General features: G+C 35.8%; 1 protein-coding gene across 12 annotated transcripts in view; it reads left to right on the top strand.

Annotated features, from left to right (window-relative positions):
• FAM172A (family with sequence similarity 172 member A) overlaps window positions 1-20,256 on the top strand; it is a 427,753-nt gene that overhangs the window by 34,486 nt on the left and 373,011 nt on the right. For 9 of the 12 annotated variants that reach the window (XM_023258451.2, XM_045040239.1, XM_023258433.2 and 6 more), the window contains exons 2-3: window positions 14,078-14,179; window positions 18,959-19,059. In XM_023258451.2, coding sequence (XP_023114219.1) covers window positions 14,110-14,179; window positions 18,959-19,059 — 171 coding nt within the window. In that variant the 5' untranslated portion in view covers window positions 14,078-14,109. Of the gene's footprint in view, window positions 1-1,843; window positions 1,968-14,077; window positions 14,180-18,958; window positions 19,060-20,256 lie in introns of those variants that run through there. The other 3 variants (XM_023258436.2, XM_023258460.2, XM_023258464.2) reach the window with 3 other exon arrangements.

Here is a 20,256-nt window from a genome sequence, read left to right as displayed (position 1 = left end):
TATAACAGTGTTGTAATTATCATTCTAGGTCTTAACGTATTTTACAAGTTGGCAGTTTGTTTTGCTAGCCCCCACCCAGGCCATGACCATGTCTGTTTTACTCACCGCTGCACCCTGGTATCTTATACATTGCCCACCATACAAACTATGATATGTTTCTTGAAGGAATGTAGACACATTTTATTCACGTAGATTAACAGAGTTTTTAGTTCCCTATTCACAGAAGAAAAATAACTTCTTTCCTGCTAAGTGGAAATGCCTTCCTACTCAAAAGTACTCTCATATTCTACTTTTTCCTATTAGGAAACCTCACTCCATTGAGAAGCAGTATTATTGCTAGTAATAGCAATGATCAGATGTATAAACCTTCTATAATATTAATTCTCAGCCACCATTATTTGGGCTATATTTTATAAATGAGGATACTGAAGATTTTGGATATTAAGTGACTTGTTCCTGACCACAGAGCTATTATTAAGCAGTGAAACCAGGATACATTTATGACAATTAAAAAATATATAAGCCAGAGTATATTGAGCACTTAATTATGCATCAGGTACTATGCTAGATCTTTTATTTTCCATTTAATCTGAGTGTAACCATATGAGGGAAACATGATTATCATTGTTATTTTTCACATTTGGAAATAAGGCACAGAGAAGCTAAATAATTTGTCAGGGGTATGTGGTAGTTGAGGGTAAAGCCAGATGGTCTTTCCTCTTATACCACCTGCCCCCACCCCACCCTCCCTCAGTCAGAATTGAGATAAGGACAATATGATTTATGACTGTTTGAGACATTCATAGTTTTAAAATATTATTTTCAGTGTTGGTGTTTTTATTTTCTGCTATACTTAGCTGATTATGAAAATGCCTCAGTTTTTAAAGATAGTTATAAAATAGCCCTCCAAAAGGAAACTGAAATTTTCTTTGTGGATAGCAAATAAATTGGGTTCCTCAATCAGAGGAATTTTCAGTGTTGTTTTATTATTGTCATGAATGTAGTTTTTATAGAATTTCATTAACAGTTATAGATTGACTAAATTAGTTTAACTTTTGTTTCATTTTTGTCTCTTAAACCTTAGGAGTAGTGTTTTTGTTTGTTTGTTTGTTTGTTTTACTCTTCATGGGCATACTGGGAAAAAAACTTCTATTTGTGGTGTAAATGCCTTCCCTTTGGCCAAAATGGAGCAGAATTAGATCTTAATAAATCATAATTTTATATTATGATTGTTTACTGGAGTGCCATTTATATGGCTTCCAGATACTGAATTTGACATAGTTTCATTTTTAAAATGGGCCAATTTTTTCCCTTAAAGTTATATTTTGAATTACACCAGAGGTAGCTTATAGCTACCTTACATAGTTTGTATTTTTCTCCTTCTGCTGTCTGTTCCAGGTCGAAGACATTCTGACTTTGTAATTGGCACAAGCTTATAGTTTATTTTAAAAGAAATTTCAGGCTTTTGAAATTACCTGGAGATATTTAAAAAAAAAAATTAGATGATAGAGAACTAAACTTACACAGTAAGTTTAGCTAAATTACATTCAGCAACTTTAGGTATCTGTATGTATAAGGCATTGTGTTTGGTGACATGAGAGATATAAAGATGACAAAAACTTGATACCTTTATCCTGGGACTTGTAATCTGTTAGCCAACCCAGACAAATACATAAATAACTATAATGCAAGGCAGGCTATGATAAGTAACTGTGGTATAGGCATCAACAAAGTGCAGTGGGAAATCAGAATAGAGATTAATCCCAACTGGGAGGATCTATGAAGTTCTCATGGAGTAGGTAGGATTGAGTAGAGCTTAATTTATTGCTTTCATTCATTCTAGACTGTCTTCTGAAGATTGATGTCTATTTCCTTGAGCTCTTTAATTTTGTTACCAATTTGGATAAGCATGGCACAAATCCAGCAGGGAGGTCCAGATGAAAAAGAAAAGACTACAGCACTGAAAGGTACATGCTTAATTTGCTTTTTTAGGGGTTTTCATTGTTCCTCATGAAGGTATAGGAATATTTAGGTGATCTTCCTTTCATTTCAGTTCTAAAATAAGAATATTAGTATTTAATCCGTTTGTAACTCTTTGTATCCCTCACAACTGTCTCAGTGTCTGAAGTGTAGTATGTACTCAGTAAATAAATCACAGAATCACATACTTTTACAACTGTAGGGAATCTTAACTCTTTTCTTATCCAAAGTCATCTATTTAAAGGTAAAACTAACACTATAAGTCTCTTGAGTCAAGATTAAGTGCCATTATCATATTTTTGTTGATCAGAATGTCATGCTTGGCTAGGGTAATGGTGTGCCTAATAATCCAGTATTCTATCTTCATGGCATTAATTAGGAATATATTTTTGATAGTTTTTAAAATTAAAAAAAATTATTTTAGAGGGAGAGAGAATTCGTAAGCGGGGGAAAGGGGCAGAAGGAGAGAGAGAGACTCTTAAGCAGTCTCCACACTCAGCATGGAGCTGATGCAGGGCTTGATCCCACGACCCTGGGAGTCAGATGCTCAGCCTACTGAGCCACCCGGGCGCCCTGAATTAGGAATATTTTTTGAGAGGCTTTCCATGTTAACATCTCAGAAAGAATCTGCCCAAGGCATTCTTCTGGAATTTTGAATTCTAGACTTTTTAAGTCTGCAATCTAAAAGAATTTTACTCCTAAATGTGCACTTTTGAGCTGAAAGATTTCTTCATTATTACATATTTCAATCTAACTGTCTAGTGACTTACCCCAGATCAGCTTACCTAAGTAATTTGTATGTGGTCTCACAGTTACTTTCTTTGATGGTGAAAGAAAATCTTACGGATTTTCTAAATGTTGAGATGCTATCTGTGCTAGATAATGAATCTTTTATTCAATGTAGAGTCTTTGTGGTCTTCAAGATGCTTTGTAGGTGATGGCCCAAATGAATATGTACCAGACCATCTTAGTTGCAGCCATTTCTCTGAATCCCTCACTGCTATCCTGCCCTGCTTTATGAGGCTGGATGATAAAGATATCTCAAGATTCTCTCTTTCGACCTTACTTTATTTCTTTTCTTGAAAGCATAAAACATATAAGTATGTAATAAAGAAGCCAGCCTCATCTTGTCCCTGCTTTTAGAGCTAATGTTCTCTCAATGGAATGGTGTAGCTAGCCTGTACCTTCAAAAATGGAAAATGGCTAAGAGCATTACTTTCTTCTCACAAATGTGAGAGATGATGTAATGGATCAGAGTAGTCGCAGAAAGGATGATGACAGATTCTGGTTGTGTTGTGAAGAAAGAGATGACATGATTTGCTGTTGGGTCAACAAGATAAATTCGAATGCCCTTGGCCTAAAAAGCTCTTAGATTTGTTAGATTAAGAAAACCGGGAGAAACAGGTTGTGGTGATTGTAGTGGAAAGCAGGAGTTAGGTTTTAGATATATTAAATGTTAAACTGAGGTGCTTCTTAAACAGGAAGGTAAAGAGGTTGAGTATGGAGTTTGGGAGAGCATTTGGGTTAGAGATAAAAGTTTGAGGAAACATTAGTGTAGAGGTAATATTTAAAGAACCATGGGTCCTAATTGAGATCACTGGAGATGTCAATGTAGACAGGAAAAAGATCTGTAGATTGAGCCCTAGGGCATCTCAACTCTAGGGTCAGAAAGATGACCAGGAACCATCAAAAGAAGCTGAAAATGAATTTCTAAGAAGAAAGGCTAAGAACCAGGAGTAAGAGAGAGACAGAGAGAGATCCTGAATGCCAAATGTAAAAAAAATGGGAGTAATTAATTTAGTCATGATGATAATTCATGTTATACAAGGACTGAGAAATTACTTTTGGAATTTACAGTGCGGAGGTCATTGGTGACCGTCAAAAAGAGCTATTTTCATAAATTGATGGAAATTAAAGCTCTTTTGGAGAGTTTCGGTAGAGAATGGGAAGAGAGGAATGGGAGACAGTTGTGGACAACCCTGTAGAAGGTTTTACTGCATGCTTGTATGCTGCTGGGGATGACTAGCACTCCCAGAATAATGGTTGATTTAGGAGAGAGGGCAAGGAATGCATGTAAGTCTCCTTCTAAATAGCCTCTGACTTTCCAACTAGATGGGTTTTGTGAGTCTTCATCCTTACTCTGTAATGTGAAAATTTGAATCTTTCAAGTTACGGTTCCAATTTACACTTCCTCAAGCAGTTTATAAGAGTTTACATAGGTTTTCTGGGTTTTGGAGGTACAATTATATAAAAAGAGTATGGATAGGGTCTAAAGATGAAACTGTCTGGATTTAAGCTCAGGTTTTTCTGCTTAGCTTCTCTGAATCTGTTAATCCATCAGTACTATAGGAATAAGAATGTTTAGCGCACATGAACTTGTAACAATTCATGAAGGAGTTAAATAGGAAATCTTAGAAAACAAAATGGCAGTGCATAGCAAAGTATATTTCAAACAAATTGTCAAACTGAATAAAACTTTATCTTTCAAACAGTCTACTTACCAGTTTTTTTTTTTTAATTTTTTTTTTAACGTGTATTTATTTTTGAGAAAGAGAGAGACAGAGCATGAACGGGGGAGGGGCAGAGAGAGAGGGAGACACAGAATCGGAAGCAGGCTCCAGGCTCTGAGCCATCAGCCCAGAGCCCGATGCGGGGCTCGAACTCACGGTCCGCGAGATTGTGACCTGAGCTGAAGTTGGATGCTTAACCGACTGAGCCAGCCAGGCGCTCCTCTACTTACAAGTTTTATGTTTTATGGATTATGTTTTTGGTGTTATATTCTTTGCCTAACCCTAGTTTATGAAAATTTTCTCCTGTGTTTTCTCCTAAAAAGTTCTATAATTTTAGATTTTACTTTTAAATTAATGACACATTTGGAGTTAATTTTTATAGAAGGTATGAGACCTAAGTCATGGGGTTTTTGTTTGTTTGTTTTGCCTATTAATTTTTATTTGTGACAGCACATTTGTGAAAAAGACTGTCTTTCCACCATGGAATTACTTTGTACATCTTTGTCAAAAATGGGTATATTTAGGTATTTGAGTGGCCTCATTTTGGGTCCTCTGTTTTGTTCCATGGATCTGTGTCTATCTCTTTGGTAACACTGTTGATTACTGTACTGTATAGTATGTCTTAAAATTGAGTAGAGTGATTCTTCCCATTTCATTCTTTTTCAAAAGTTTTAGCTTTTAGGTATTCTGGGTTGTTTGCTTTTCCATATACATTTTAGAGTTAAATTATCCATATCTGCAAAAAAATTTACTGAGATTTGATTAATATTCTATTTAAGCCTATAGATGAATATGGGGAATATTGACATCTTTATTGAGTCTTTCAATCCATGACATGGTATATCTCTGATTTATTTAGATCTTTGATTTCCTTTATCAGCATTTTGTAGTTTTCAGCATAGAGGTCTTACATATTTATTAGATTTATACCTAAGTATTAATTCTTAAGGGTGGTTATAAACAGTGTTGTATTCTTAATTTCAGTTGCCACGTGTTTATTCTTTTTTTTTAATATATGAAATTTATTGTCAAATTGGTTTCCATACAACACCCAGTGCTCATCCCAAAAGATGCCCTCTTCAATACCCATCACCTCCCCTCCCCTCCCTCCCACCCCCCATCAACCCTCAGTTTGTTCTCAGTTTTTAAGAGTCTCTTATGCTTTGGCTCTCTCCCACTCTAACCTCTTTTTTTTTTTATTCCTTCCCCTCCCCCATGGGTTTCTGGTAAGTTTATCAGGATCCACATAAGAGTGAAAACATAGGGTATCTGTCTTTCTCTGTATGGCTTATTTCACTTAGCATCACACTCTCCAGTTCCATCCACGTTGCTACAAAGGGCCATATTTCATTCTTTCTCATTGCCACGTAGTACTCCATTGTGTATATAAACTACAATTGCTTTATCCACTCATCACTTGATGGACATTTAGGCTTTTTCCACAATTTGGCCATTGTTGAGAGTGCTTCTATAAACGTTGGGGTACAGGTGCGCCTATGCATCAGTACTCCTGTATCCCTTGGGTAAATTCCTAGCAGTGCTACTGCTGGGTCATAGGGTAGGTCTATTTTTCATTTTTTGAGGAACCTCCACACTGTTTTCCAGAGTGGCTGCACCAATTTGCATTCCCACCAACAGTGCAAGAGGGTTCCCATTTCTCCACATCCTCTCCAGCATCTATAGTCTCCTGATTTGTTCATTTTCAGTTGCCACGTGTTTACTGATAGTTTATGGAAATGTGATCAAGTTTTGTTTGTTGATATTATGTCTAATGGCTCTCCTAATGTCACTTAATAGTTCTAGGAGTTTTGGGGGGAGATTCCTTCAGATTTTCTGTTAGGCCATCAGGTTGTTTGCACATTTGACAGTTTAATTTCTCCCTTTCCAATCAATATGCCTTTTATTTCATTTCTTGCTTTTTTGTACTTGATAGAATTCTTAATACTATGTTGAATAAGAATAGTGAGAAAATGGACATTCTTTCCTTGTTCATCAGGGGTAATAATGAGTGGTGATACTCCCATTTTTACCCCTTTATTTTTAGACCTGTGAATTATGGCTATGGGAGAAACAGCACCATATATTTGAAACTAATTCTGAGTATACACAGCCTTCTAGAGAATCTAGCCTCAGCCCTGCAGGTTCTTTCACTTAGCTGACACAGTAAATGAATCTTCAAAAGGCCATTTCGCCATTCTCTCAAACTAGCTGTTTTAGGATGGTGGGGAAAAGGGTAAGACAAATGAATTTCATGAACATGGGACCATTGCTGCACTTCTTTTGCTGGGAAGTGAGCTCCTTGATCAGAAGCAATGCAATGTGGAATACCATGATGGTGGATAAGGCATTCTGTAACTCCATAAATAGTAGATAATAGTAGATATGGCAGAAGCATTTCAAAAAAAAAAAAAAAGCTACTTCTTTCATGATGGAAGTAATATGATGTAATCCACTACCACCAGGTAGTTCACTGATTACTCTCGGGAGTGGCACTGTATTGGAAGCTAAGTATTATTTTCAGATTCTGGCAGTTTGGACAATCAGTAATGGCTATAGCCAGGTTGGCTTTGGTTAATGTAAGTTCATATTGATGAGCCCATGCCTCCTCCATCCCTGCCACCATGGCTACTTTGTTCATGAGCCCGTTGAGCAATGACAGGGGTGTCTGGGGAAAGAGGCTGACTGGTGTCCAGAGAAAGAGTTATCTTACTCACTTGGTAATTAAAATCTTCCCTCTTTTGAGGTAATCTTTTAGTGGGTATTAAGTTGGGACACAGCTATCTTTCACATCTTTTGCCCATTCAGAGAGGACTATTCACACACCTCTTTGCCTTATTTCCTCATCACCAATTTTCCAATTATATTCCTTCCAAGTCTCTGACCATCCAGCCAAACCAGTAGCCACAACCTATGAATCTTTATATAATCACATGTTTGGCCATATCTCTTTCTAGGCAAATGGTAGCCAAGTGCACTGCTCACAGTTCTCCCCATTGGGAAGATTTCCTTTCACCACTTTCCTTCATTGGTATCCCAGACTCTCTGGCTGGTTTTGGTTGGTGCCTGAATATCATGCAGAACCATCTGTAAACCAGACCTGAGTTTTGCCTTCTATCAGCTGGTGGTAAGAACTCCCCCTGAGGCCTTAGGTGCATGCTGTTAGATAGAAGTTCAGTGTAGCAAGAATGGGGACTTTCTGCATTTGGGCTACTTCATGTAACTTTTGCCTCCAGGACCTACTCAGTCCTGGTTACAGATAGACCATTTCCATTTGATGATGGAGTGCTGTTGTACACACCCAACTTTAGGACTTGGTGGGTCAGATAACATTCAGTTTATAGTGAGCAGCTAAGGTCACATGGTAACTTGGTAGCCTGTGGTTAAGCATTCAGTCTCTCCTAAGGCCTAATGGCAGACCAACGAGAGTAGTTATCTGCAGTAGATGGCAGGGCTTTACTCCAAAATCCTAAGAGCCTGTACTGTGATTCACCAGCGGCTTACTGAAGATTCCAAACAGCATCCCCGGTTTCCTAGTTTAGTGATTTAGTTCTCACTGTAAGGTCTGGCATAAATGAGTCATTACAGAGCTCTTCAAGAATGCCAGGGTTCTCCTCACAAATTTATTTTTCATTGTAGTAGGGAAAGGTATGTCTTCTGGACCTTCCCATTGTGAGTGAGTACGTCTTCAGTGACAAATCCATTGTAACATTCCTGTCTTCCAAAACCTTTGACCCTTTCCTCTGCAGTAAACCAAGGCAGGTCTGACATTTAATCAGTCATCCTAATTCCCCAAGATTCAATGTTAAATATGGAATATCTGCTTAGTGAGCCTATATCAATAAATATGATCTGATTGTTCCTTCTACTATAATCCCATGCCCTTAATATTTATTCCCACACATGTTTTCTGGATCTGTCTGTATAAATTAGAAAATCCAAAAGAGTGTTGGATATTGTGCTCCCCCTCACGAGTCATACTATATACCTCACCTTTAGGGGCCTGCTATGACTTGAGTGTAGTTGAAAGTCTAGTTGCAAAGAGGGCTTTGGGGAGTGGGTCATTAAGAGAATCAGCTTTGTCTTGCCTGGCATCAGCCTTGAGCGGGGTGGAGGAGGACATTACTGTTTCCTTAGGCAACACAGGCTAATTCTCTAAGAGTAAGGTAGAGAGACCACTACTACTGAGGATGGGAAGGCTTTTTCCACTGGCAAAGAATTATCACAATTTAGAGGCTTATTGTCTCCAGCTTCTTCAGGGTTTTCCCACATGTCACCATTCCAATTTACACAATCCCATTCTTTCCCAGTATGTGTCCTCACTTTAACAATGGACACCTGTGAGGCTGGTAGTTCTGCTTGGACTGTATTTCAGCTAGTTGCAGGATGAGGTTTTGTGTTTGATTTTTAACAATCTCAGCCCTTTGGCTACAAGAGATAAGGGTCACCTTCAGGACATGCTTAGAAAATTACAGGTTATTTATGCTACACTTGAGCTGAGAATTCAAATCCCTGAATGTATCCTTTTTTTTCCACCACTTTGTTCAGTGACTTTAGCAGCAACCAGCCAATCTCATTATGTTCATTAATTTTCCGAAAGTGTTTGAAAGTATCATATACATATTCACCCAAACTCAAATGTTAATCTCATCCAGAAACACCTTCACAGACACACTCTGAGTAACATTTAACCAAATATCTGGGCATGGTATGGCTCAGTCAAGTTGACACATAAAATTAACCATCACACCATTCCTCTGTCTTTGGACAGTTGGGTTGTTTCTTGGCAGTGAATACTGCTACTATGAGATGGGTGTACAAATATCTGTGTCTCTGTTTTCAATTCTTCTGGATATCAAGTGGTATTTTTATCCAGTTACTTCATATGCTTAGTTGAAGTTTAGAATTCTAGTTGCTGAATCACTTTAATCACCTGAGGCATGTTTTAGAAGAAACACTTGTGTTACATCTGATGCATATTTAAGTTATATGGATCAGTTGTACTGTATTTTAGAGGTGATTGAAGGGATTCTTAATGGAAATGTTTTTTATACTTGATTTCTGCCTAATCCACTGCCTTTGGAACCCAGTCTCTGTATAAACAGCTTGACAGTGTTGCTTTCATTTTAAAAAATAGAAAACATAATTCCTGATGTTTTCTTTCTACATGTCTCTCAGTGCTAATGAAATTAAAAAAAAAATCTATATCTGATTTCCTAGTTAACATAGGAGAAGTGTGTGGATTTCCTATTTATTCAGTACATTTTGTCATTCACAGGAACATTCTGGGCAAAGTAAAAGCATATTTCTGTATTTATAACTTCCTTTTTTATAAGGTAATGAAGAGAGGGGGCACAATATTTTAGGGTTGCATCGAACATAGAGTAAGTGTGGTGATTTTGAAAGAGCATTGTGTTACGTATTGGAAAATACATTTATTCTATTAATCCCCCTATACTCTTAGGGTATAATTTTGGACAAGCCATTTTACCTCTCTGAGTTCATTTTCTTGTCTGACAGATAGTGAAGGTGGTAATACATGCTACTATTTTATAGGGTTGTGACGATCAAGTGAGGTAAAGTACGTGACAACTTTAAATTGGTACATAGATGTTAGGTGGCATTTTATGATCTGAGCTGGTAGAGAAAATGGTTATTAGACATGATATAACTATCTGCTTATGTATTGGATCATCGCTGTGTGTCTGATTAAAAGGTTTCTAAGTTTTGAACTGTAGAAGATGACTGAAGTGAAGGAGTCAGTTTTGTCTCAGAACTTCAACTCACTGGAGAGAGAGAAGCATTTTCTAACCACTCCAACCCAATTTTGGGTATTAAGTCTTCTATTTTACTCTGTTTTGCAAATAATTACATGGTGTTCAGAACTTTATGAATGAATCAGAAATTTGTCAGCATGTATCCCTTTTTTAGCCCAATATACATATTATGTGACATTTCCAAACATTTTATTATTTTTAAATGTTGAAAATGGTATATTTTTATATGAGTTGAAGTTTATTTGGTATAGCAGTTTGAAGAGTACTAAAAAATGATTTTTTTGAGGGCTTATCTGTATGTCCTACGAGACAGACTAGAGACTGGAGGCAGACAAACTACTTTTTTCTTTGGCATATTTTCATGTTTCATACAGTTGGATTTGTTATATTTCTGTAAGAGAGGAAAAGGGACTGATTTGCTTTATTATATATCCTAGGAGCTGTTTTCTCTTCAGGAACTTGAGTTAGAATGAATAATCTCAAAACCTAAACTTTCTTAAAAAAATCTTTTCAGAACTGAATAAATTCGAAGTTTATCTTTTTGTTTTTCTGAGCTTTGATAGGACTCTGTGATGACAAATAGTGAGAATTTTTGCCTCATCCCATATTAAAAGCCTAAAAGATACCATTAAATATTTGTTGACAGACTGATTCTAGAGCTGGGACAGGGAAAAGTTAAGCCTAGAGCAAATATCTTTTTTTTTTTTTTTCTTTTCTTTCTTTCAGGAATAGAATTTAGTGATTCATTGCCTACATATAACACCCACTGTTCATCCCAGCAAGTGTCCTCCTTAATGTCCATTGCCCATTTAGCCCATCCACCCACCCAACACCCATACAGTAACCCTCAGTTTGTTCTATGTAGTTAAGAGTCTCTTATGGTTTGTCTCCCTCTCTATTTTTATATTATTTTTGCTTCCCTTCCCTTATATTCATCTGTTTTGTATCTTAAATTACACATATGAGTGAAATCATATGATATTTGTCTTTCTCTGACTTATTTCGCTTAGCATAATACACTCTAGTACCGTCCACATTGTTGCAAATGGCAAGATTTCATTCTTTTTGATTGCCAAATAATATTCCATTGAATATATATACCACATCTTCTTTATCCATTCATCAGTCAATGGACATTTGGGCTCCTTTCATACTTTGGCTATTGTCGATAGTGCTGCTATAAACATTGGGGTGCATATGCCCTTTGAAACAGCACTCCTGTATCCTTTGGATACATACCTAGTAGTGCAATTGCTGGGTCATAGAGTAGTTCTATTTTTGATTTTTTGAGGAACCTGCAGGCTGTTTTCCAGAGTGGTTGCACCAGTTTGCATTTCTACCAGCATTGCAAAAGGGCTCCTTTTTCTCTGCATCCCCATCAACATCTGTTGTTGCCTGAGTTGGTAATGTTAGCCATTCTGACAAGCGTGAGAGGTGGTATCTCATGGTGGTTTTGATTTGTATTTCCCTGATTACAAATGATGTTGAGCATTTTTTCATGTGTCTGTTAGCCACCTTGGTGTCTTCTTTGGAAAGTATCTATTCATGTCTTTTGCCCATTCTTTCAGTGGATTATTTGCTTTTTGGGTGTTGAGTTTGAGAAGTTGTTTATAGATTTTGGATACCAACCCTGTAGCTGATATGTCATTTGCAAATATCTTCTCCCATTCTGTCAGTTAGTTGCCTTTTAGTTTTGCTGTTTCCTTCCCTGTGCTGAAACTTTTTATCTTGATGAGGTCACAGTAGTTCATTTTTGCTTTGTTTCCTTTGCCTCCAGAGATGCGTTGAGTAAGAAGTTACTGCGACCAAGGTCAAAGAGGTTTTTGCCTGTTTTCTCCTTTAGGATTTTGATGGCTTCCTCTCTTACATTTAGGTCTTTCATGCATTTTGAGTTTATATTTGTATGTAATATAAAAAAGTGGTCCAGGTTCATTCTTCTGCATGTCGTCCAGTTTTCCTAACACCATTTGCTGAAGAGTCTGTCTTTATTCCATTGGATATTCTTCCCTGCTTTGTCAAAGATTAATTAGCCATACATTTGTGGGTCCGTTTCTGGGTTCTCTATTCTGTTCCTTTGATTTGAGTGTCTGTTTTTGTGTCAGTACCATACTGTCTTGATGATTACAGCTTTGTAATACAGCTTGAAGTCCGGAATTGTGATGCCTGCAACTGTGGAGGCATCTTTGGTTTTCTTTTTCAGGATTGCTTTGGCTCTTCAGAGTCTTTTCTGGACCTGTACAAATTTTAGGATTGTTTGTTCTAGCTCTGTGAAGAATGCTGGTGTTATTTCGGTAGGGATTGCTAGAGCAAGCATCTTGTGGTAACACAAAGTAAGGAAATATTTAAAAAAAAAAAAAAAAGATAAGAGCATGTCAAAGAGTTATAGGAACCACCTGAAAGCTTACGGTCATGGCCAATGCTGGAACAATTTGAGCAACAAAGTAAATGACATATTGATTGTAACCCACAGCATATAATAAATATCCATGAATCCATACTGATATAAATAAGATTGAATAAATGTGTAAATGGAGGAAGAGAGACAAAAATTTCATATAAGAGAATTACAAATATATGTAGATGTTCTCTGCTCCATAAGATAGAACATAATTCCACCTTTTCCTCCTTGATTGTGGGCTAGACTTACTCGCTTCCAATGAATAGATTTTGGAAAAGGAAAAATAGTAACGTCATAGTTGAGAAACTGTCACACAATGCCTTAGCCAACCGATGTAAATTAACATCTCCTGTGATATTCCATGGATATCATTTTCCTCTTGATATGTGTGAAAAGAGGGTCAGTTCACTCTTTCCAAAAGTGGTTTTCTTTCCAAAAACCTGTAACCCTAGTCTAATCACAACAAGTAAAAATCAAACATACCCAAATTGAGGGTCATTCTGCAAAATACCTGACCAGTATTCCTCAAAACCATCAAGATCATGGAAAAGAAGTAAAGACAGAAATCTGTTTCAGACCAGAGGATGCTAGGGAGACGTGACAAGTTTATGCAGTGTGGTATCCTACATGGAGTTCTGGAATAGAAGAAGGACATTAATGAAAAAACTGATGAATAATATCTGGGCTTAGTTAATAAGAATGTGCAGACGTTGGTTTCTTCATTTTCACAAATGTACCCTGGTGATATAGGATGTTAACAATAGGGGAAACTGGGCAAAGGGTATATAGACAATATCTGTACTATCTTTCAACTTTTTTGTAAATCTAAAATGATTTCAAGATAAAATGTTTATTTAAAAAACTTTGTTGACCATTTTTTTATTGTATGGAAATCAGATAGTGTAAAGAATAAAAACTTCTTTCTGATAATCAAACTTTCTCCATTTACATGTTTTATTTTAATATTATAATTTTTCATATAAAATTTAATAATGTGCTATGTTACCCCTATTTAAATTTATAAGTTTCTTTTTTCATAAATAGTAGTGTCATCTATATGTAAGATTTAGTGACCATTTAAAAATCATCTTAATACCTGAAACTTTTAAACTATATAGATGGAGGTTAAAAAGGTACAAATTAATACCTGAATATTTTGAGGGGAAGAAGTTCATAATTTACAATAGGGGTACATAGGATCTAAAATTGTGATTGTTATGGCAATTATGATTTTGAAAGTGCTTTTGAAATTGTCATGATATAGCACTTTAAGAACTTAGAAACTTTAAAAGCATTATCAGTAAGGCAATACATAAAAAGTAAGCTAATAGAACAAAAGAATACGTAAAACCATTTAAAATGAAATCTTTGTAATTAACTATGAAAATATAAGTACATTTTATATTCTTTTCTAGATTTATTATCTAGGATTGATTTGGATGAACTAATGAAAAAAGATGAACCACCTCTTGATTTTCCGGATACCCTGGAAGGATTTGAATATGCTTTTAATGAAAGTAAGTGGTTGTATGCTACATACAAGATTTATGTATCATGCTAATAGAATCATAGGACAGATGTTATTTGCTACTTTTATTTGCCCGTTAGTGTTTTATGTATTTAAGAAATCATGACTTTTCCCTTCATGGTGAAATTCTTCACTCAAGCAAAAGAACCAAATTGTAATTTCCCCTAATTGTCACATCACTTAAACCAATGGACATGAATTTGATTTGACTTATGCATTTCAGCCTTGAGCATTTAACTTGCTGGCATCGGTTGTAATTCCGAATTAAATTATATAGAAAGATGCTACTTTTCCACATTTTTAAAATGAAATGACTAGCAATTATTATCTTTGACCATATTTTAAAGCATAATACTCAATTTTCCATGATTTTTTTCAGGCAACATCCTTATTTTAAAATTTATTAATTAAGTTATGAATAAGGTAAACTTTGCACTTGGGATTTGGGAGAACATACCATAAGTTACAGGGATGTTTCTGGAACAAAGAATTGTGATTCACTGAATTGATAACATGCTGTTGTACCTGAAGGGCATTGTTGTTACAAGCTAGGTAGCATTTGAGGTGTAGCTTTCTGTTAGTTGCTCCATACCCACTACATTGGTGATTTGTTATGTCATAGTAGATATCCCTTTGCATTATCAGTTATAGGTATCAGCTTATATAATGATGGTCTCTGTATACTAGAAAATTAAGTGGATTTAAACAGATGATATTAGAAACTTTGATCTCTTTTCTGATATTTTCATGCTTTTTTTAGTAAAGGATATCTTATGCCAAAATATGTATGAGTAGTAATATTTTGTTTTTTTTTTAATTTCTTTATATTTTAATTGACAGAACTAAATGATCACTCAGACTAACATTGCCTTTTTTCCTTTGAAATGATTATTAGATTTTCTCAGAACAGGGATGGGTTGGGATATTGGTATTGTGGCTAAATCATAGAACTATGTTTGCTCTATGGATATCAGACATCATTTTTCATCAAAGTCTATGTTTCATCTTCCTTGAATATTTCTTAAAGTGAGTAAGAAACAAAAAAACAATAGACTTTTCTTTGTTTTCATTTTTTAAGTTGGGCCCACACCCAGAGTGGAGCTTGCACTCATGATCCTGAGATCAAGAGTCACATGCTATACCAACTGAGCCAGTGAGACGCCCCCAGAAGCAGTACACTTTTAATCTTTCCTTTTATTATCAGATACATATGCACACAACCTTTCACACTTTTGCACACCCTTGGATCCACATATATTGCATTCAGACTTTTGTACATACCTACACTTTTGCATGTACATGTGCCCTTTTGTGTATATATACCATGAAGATGTATGCATCCTTGCACACACTTGCCATTTATTTTTTAAGTATCCTGGACACTGTCTTACATAAATAGTGACTAACAGTATGAGGCAGACATGGTTGAATTCTAAGGATAGAATGTCATTTTTAAGGATCTTATTTTTAGTATTATACAGTTCACTTTTGAATTCAGGTTAATGGTGAATATCTTTTAAGAGAGGTGAGGATTTGTATACAGGAAACTGGGTGTCAATGCTAACCCCCTAAAGGGGAAATTTTAACTTAGTATCTTTGGCGACTTCTTTTTTAGCTTTATAATGATGAAAATTCTTATGAAAGCTTTGAAATTAAATTTTCATTACCTGATTGAAGCTTCTAATTTTGTATAAAGGATTTTAAAGTAGTTGGATAAAATAAGAATTTGGATACAAATTTTACTCTAAGCCAATTTGTAACATAGGGGAAGAGATTGTATTTTACCTTCATCAAATTGATACCTTGTTCTTTCAGATAACAGTGCGTTTTCAAATACGTCTTGTGTTTAAAATGCCTGCTTAGCCAATTTTCCCGTTGTTACAGTTGTGTAAGGCCCAGCTCAAATGTCCTTGCTGATGAAGAACTCAAAGTCTTATCCCCTTTTACACTCACCTGTACTCCCTATGCCCTGGTGCAGTATCATGAGGAAGCACACTTTAGTATCACTAAAAATAATTGGCCTTGTGGCAAACCATTTGCGTTTGAATATTGCCTTCTACAATACCTGATATTTATTGAACTCTTAATACATGCCAAGAAGTGTCCTAAATACTTTCAACTTATTAATTCATTTAGGCAAGTGATAGCATCTTTTGGGTCCTAGACTCCATAACAAATCTGATAAAATATATGGATACGTTTCCCAGAATAGCACATATTTTAGGTGTACATGTGAAACTTTACAACTGATTTCAGGGGACCTTAAGCTAAAGTGTCGTAAATCAGATCTTTGACACTCACTGGCAGGATTGTCCAAATCTTTGAGAAATGCCATATTTGCAATGTGATCAGGTATTTTTTTCTGGATAACACTGCTCACATTCTTTGCCTCTTAACCTTCTTTTTACCTTTAACACTAGTGCTAATAGTTGGCTATTTTGACAGGGCCCATTTTTCCTAAAGCATCAGAATCTTTATCACTTTATGAGAATTATGATATCCAAAAATGAGTAAGTTAAAATGAAAAACAAAAAACAAAACACCTTTCTTTGTGATGTAGGTGCAAGTGGTCTAAGTAGTCTATTAAAGTCACTTACTGGCTTGGTAAGTCATTTCCCTTTCACACAGCAGTCTCACAGAAAATACATTTTAAATTTCAGCTGCAGAAATATTATACATTACTATATGTCAGGTACCTTTAAGGTTACTTTAGTCAAAATCATAAGTTTTAGATTAGCAGATGCCCTCAATCTACCTGCATTGGTATCTTTTTTTTTTTTTTTTTCAGATTTACCCATTACATGTAGCTTTCTTTTCCATTTCAAGTTATTTATTTTTTTAATGTTTATTTTTGAGCTTTGAGAGAGAGAGAGAGAGAGAGAGAGAGAGAGAGAGAGAATAAGTGGGGGAGGGGCAGAGAGAGAGGGAGATACAGAATACAAAGCAGGCTACAGGCTCTGAGCTGTCATCACAGAGACTGACACGGAGCTCGAACCCATGGACTGGACTGTGAGATCATGACCTGAGCTGAAGTTGGATGCTTAACCAACTGAGCCACCCTGGCACCCCTACCTGCTTTGGTATCTTAAATGGGAATTTCCCTTTCCTGTAGAGACAAACAGATACATTTTGTAATTTATATGGCATCATCTGACCAAAAAAGAGTATTGTAGTGATCCAACACAGTATCTCATGTTGAGAGTATTAGAGAACTCTACAAATAAGGATTAGCTCTTATTTTGCATATTAAAGAGTTAATTTTTATATGTAGTGAAATTGATTTCATAAAAATAGTGAAGTAGTTTTACTTGGGGTCGTATATTTCCTGGGTTTCGTTTCAGTGCTATAACTTTCAAGTTTTTATCCACTCCTTCATGCCCTCATTGAAAATCAAATACTAAGTTCCACTCTGAATGATCATGTCCTTCTTTGGGCTCTAAACTCTTTCTTGTGCCTTACTGCTCTTAGCATAGAGTCCAGACCCAATATTTGAGCCTTCTACTGTTGGTTCCCAACATGTTCTCCAGTGTTACACAGTTTGGCTCAATACTTTTTGTTTCTGTTAAAATGGATTGTTCACTATTATTTGAACTTTCTGTTCATTTTATACAGTTTTCTTTAAATTGCTGGGTAGAGGCAGGAGAGAGTAGGTTAAAGTAATTGGCTTGTGGTATGTTTCTCTCCTCATTACCAGGAGAATATTCCTGGGACAGAATGAAGACAAAGTGTCCTGGTCTTTTCTCTTTATAAACATGCTGATACTATAAACTTTTAGTGAATACAGACTAATGTTTGCTATGAACAGAGTCTTTATGGAATGCTTTGAGCAGGATGGCTGATTTGGCACTACTTATGGTAAACGAACATATAGCAAACATATCTGTGGAAATAGGAGGTATATTTCTCTGAAGAATATCACATAAGTAGTACCACTCTCTGGCACATAAAACTGAAGTATAACCCAAATGCTCACCAGTGTATGAGGTAACTTTTTGCCTCACTTAGAGACCTCACTTAGAGACCTCTCTGGACCAGAGTGCTACTACTGAGAGGAAAGGATCTAGGAAGAAATGCCCAAGCTATCCCAGACCTCTCCCTGCTTTTCTTTGCCTGTGACACTAGACTGCTTATATCTTTGATAGTATTAGTAAAAGTATTATCAGTAAAATCTCAGAATTGAGTGTTGACTGCCTTGACAGTCCAAACCTTTGTTGGCTCACTTCCTTTCTCCTATTTTCATTTCTTACTCATACTTCAAGGCCTGGTTGAAAAATCACACTAGACCTATTCTAACCTATAGGGATCTTTCATTTTTCCAAACTTGCTTTAGACTTTATTGTCTACAATGAGTTGCCTGTGGCAGGTTTTAGATTGTTGATTTGCTTCATTCTTGTTTAATTTCCTGAAAAGTTGCTTAACTTTTTAATATTTACGCTTTTGTAACCTTTAAGCTTAGGAACTGGGACTATGTTCACAGCTGTAGCCAGCAAGGACCCTTATACATTATAGGCTCTCAAATGTTAATTTAGGTTAGAGTAATGCAGATCAGAATTTGCTTTAGAGTAATGAAGATGAAAACGCAAAGCATTGAGTACGTGGGGCCATTCTCTTACAGTAGTTAGATGTTTGCATCATGTTGATATTTGAAGAAAAAAATCTAATGGAAAAATGAAACTGTTCTGAGAAAGTTCAGACATTATTTGTCATACTTTTCATATTATTATAAATATGCTCTGAGTCATAGCAATACTGTTTGTTTATCTTCTAGAGGGGCAGTTAAGACACATAAAAACTGGGGAACCATTTGTTTTTAACTACCGAGAAGACTTGCACAGATGGAACCAGAAAAGATATGAAGCTCTAGGGGAGGTATGGTGATATATTCAACTTTAACTCCCCCCACCCCCAATTTTGAATAGTCAGAATGAAAGTTGTAAAGCTAAAACGGTTCATGAAGTCTTTCTAAAAAAAAAAAAAATGACTTGAAAAAGGTTTTGCATTTTTTGTTTGATTATTTTAATGGTTATGTTTGAAACATATTCTAAGTTTAAAAATTTATGTTTTTATGTAAACATATACTTCCCATGACCTTAATATTTGGTAGTGAGTCATTACATCAGAAAACAAATTCTGCCAAATTTTATGTTTTAAATGTTTTTAGGAGGTTGAAATCTCTGCTGTGCCAGGTGGAAAAGTGTTACTTTAAATGCTTATCTTCAAAAAAAAAAAAAAATTACCAATGTTAATTATATGATAAAGTGATGGATGTGTTAATAATATTAATCTTCTTTATCATTCTACAATGTGTGTGTTTGTGTATAATATATATCAAATCATCACATTTATTCCTCAATAAAGGTAAAAAAAAGTGCTTATCTCTGTGAAGAAGATTGACACTCGTTTGGCTAATAAATTGGATCTTACCTACTTACCTTTGACTTGATAAAGGATTAGGCCTTGTGACCATTTAGGTTCTTCCCATGGTACTACTGGTAGGAACCCTTGAAAATGTCATTTGTCATTCAGGTGAATGTTTTTTAAAGCCAAAGGTTTTACTCATTCTATGTCATGTTAAGTATTTTTAATAAAATGTGTATGGACGCATTTGTTAAGTGTGGTAACTATACACTAATTTAGTTCTCTAAGGATAAGTTGATGTTTCTGTTTCCTGTTTTGATTCCTTACAAAACTGGTTAAATGGTAGCATAAAGAATATATGAAACTAAATTTATGTTTCCTGGGAGCCAATTCTCCATGTGTCTCTTGAATTTCTACATGTGTCTGAGCAAAGTCACTGACAGCTTTTGATGTGGTCTATCTTTTTGAGGGTCTTTGTATAGGAAACAACTTGGAAGACAGAGATTGTGTATTCCTCCAAGGCAGAGAGCAGATTTTTTTTGCTATTCAAGAAAATGCTCCTCCCTTCCTGTACTAATGGCAAAGCAACCCCTTACAAGACTGGGCTTCATAAATGTTGAGGTTCCTTAGCTCTACAGTGTGTTCAGCCTCTGTCCTTAGCCTGTTCACATTGCCTTTTTGGGATTTGAGGGACAAGAGGAAGATGAA

Source organism: Felis catus, chromosome A1, assembly GCF_018350175.1.
Source record: "Felis catus isolate Fca126 chromosome A1, F.catus_Fca126_mat1.0, whole genome shotgun sequence".
Taxonomy (NCBI): domain Eukaryota; kingdom Metazoa; phylum Chordata; class Mammalia; order Carnivora; family Felidae; genus Felis; species Felis catus.
Note: the sequence above shows the minus strand (reverse complement) of the source record. Positions and strands in the feature narration are given on the sequence as shown.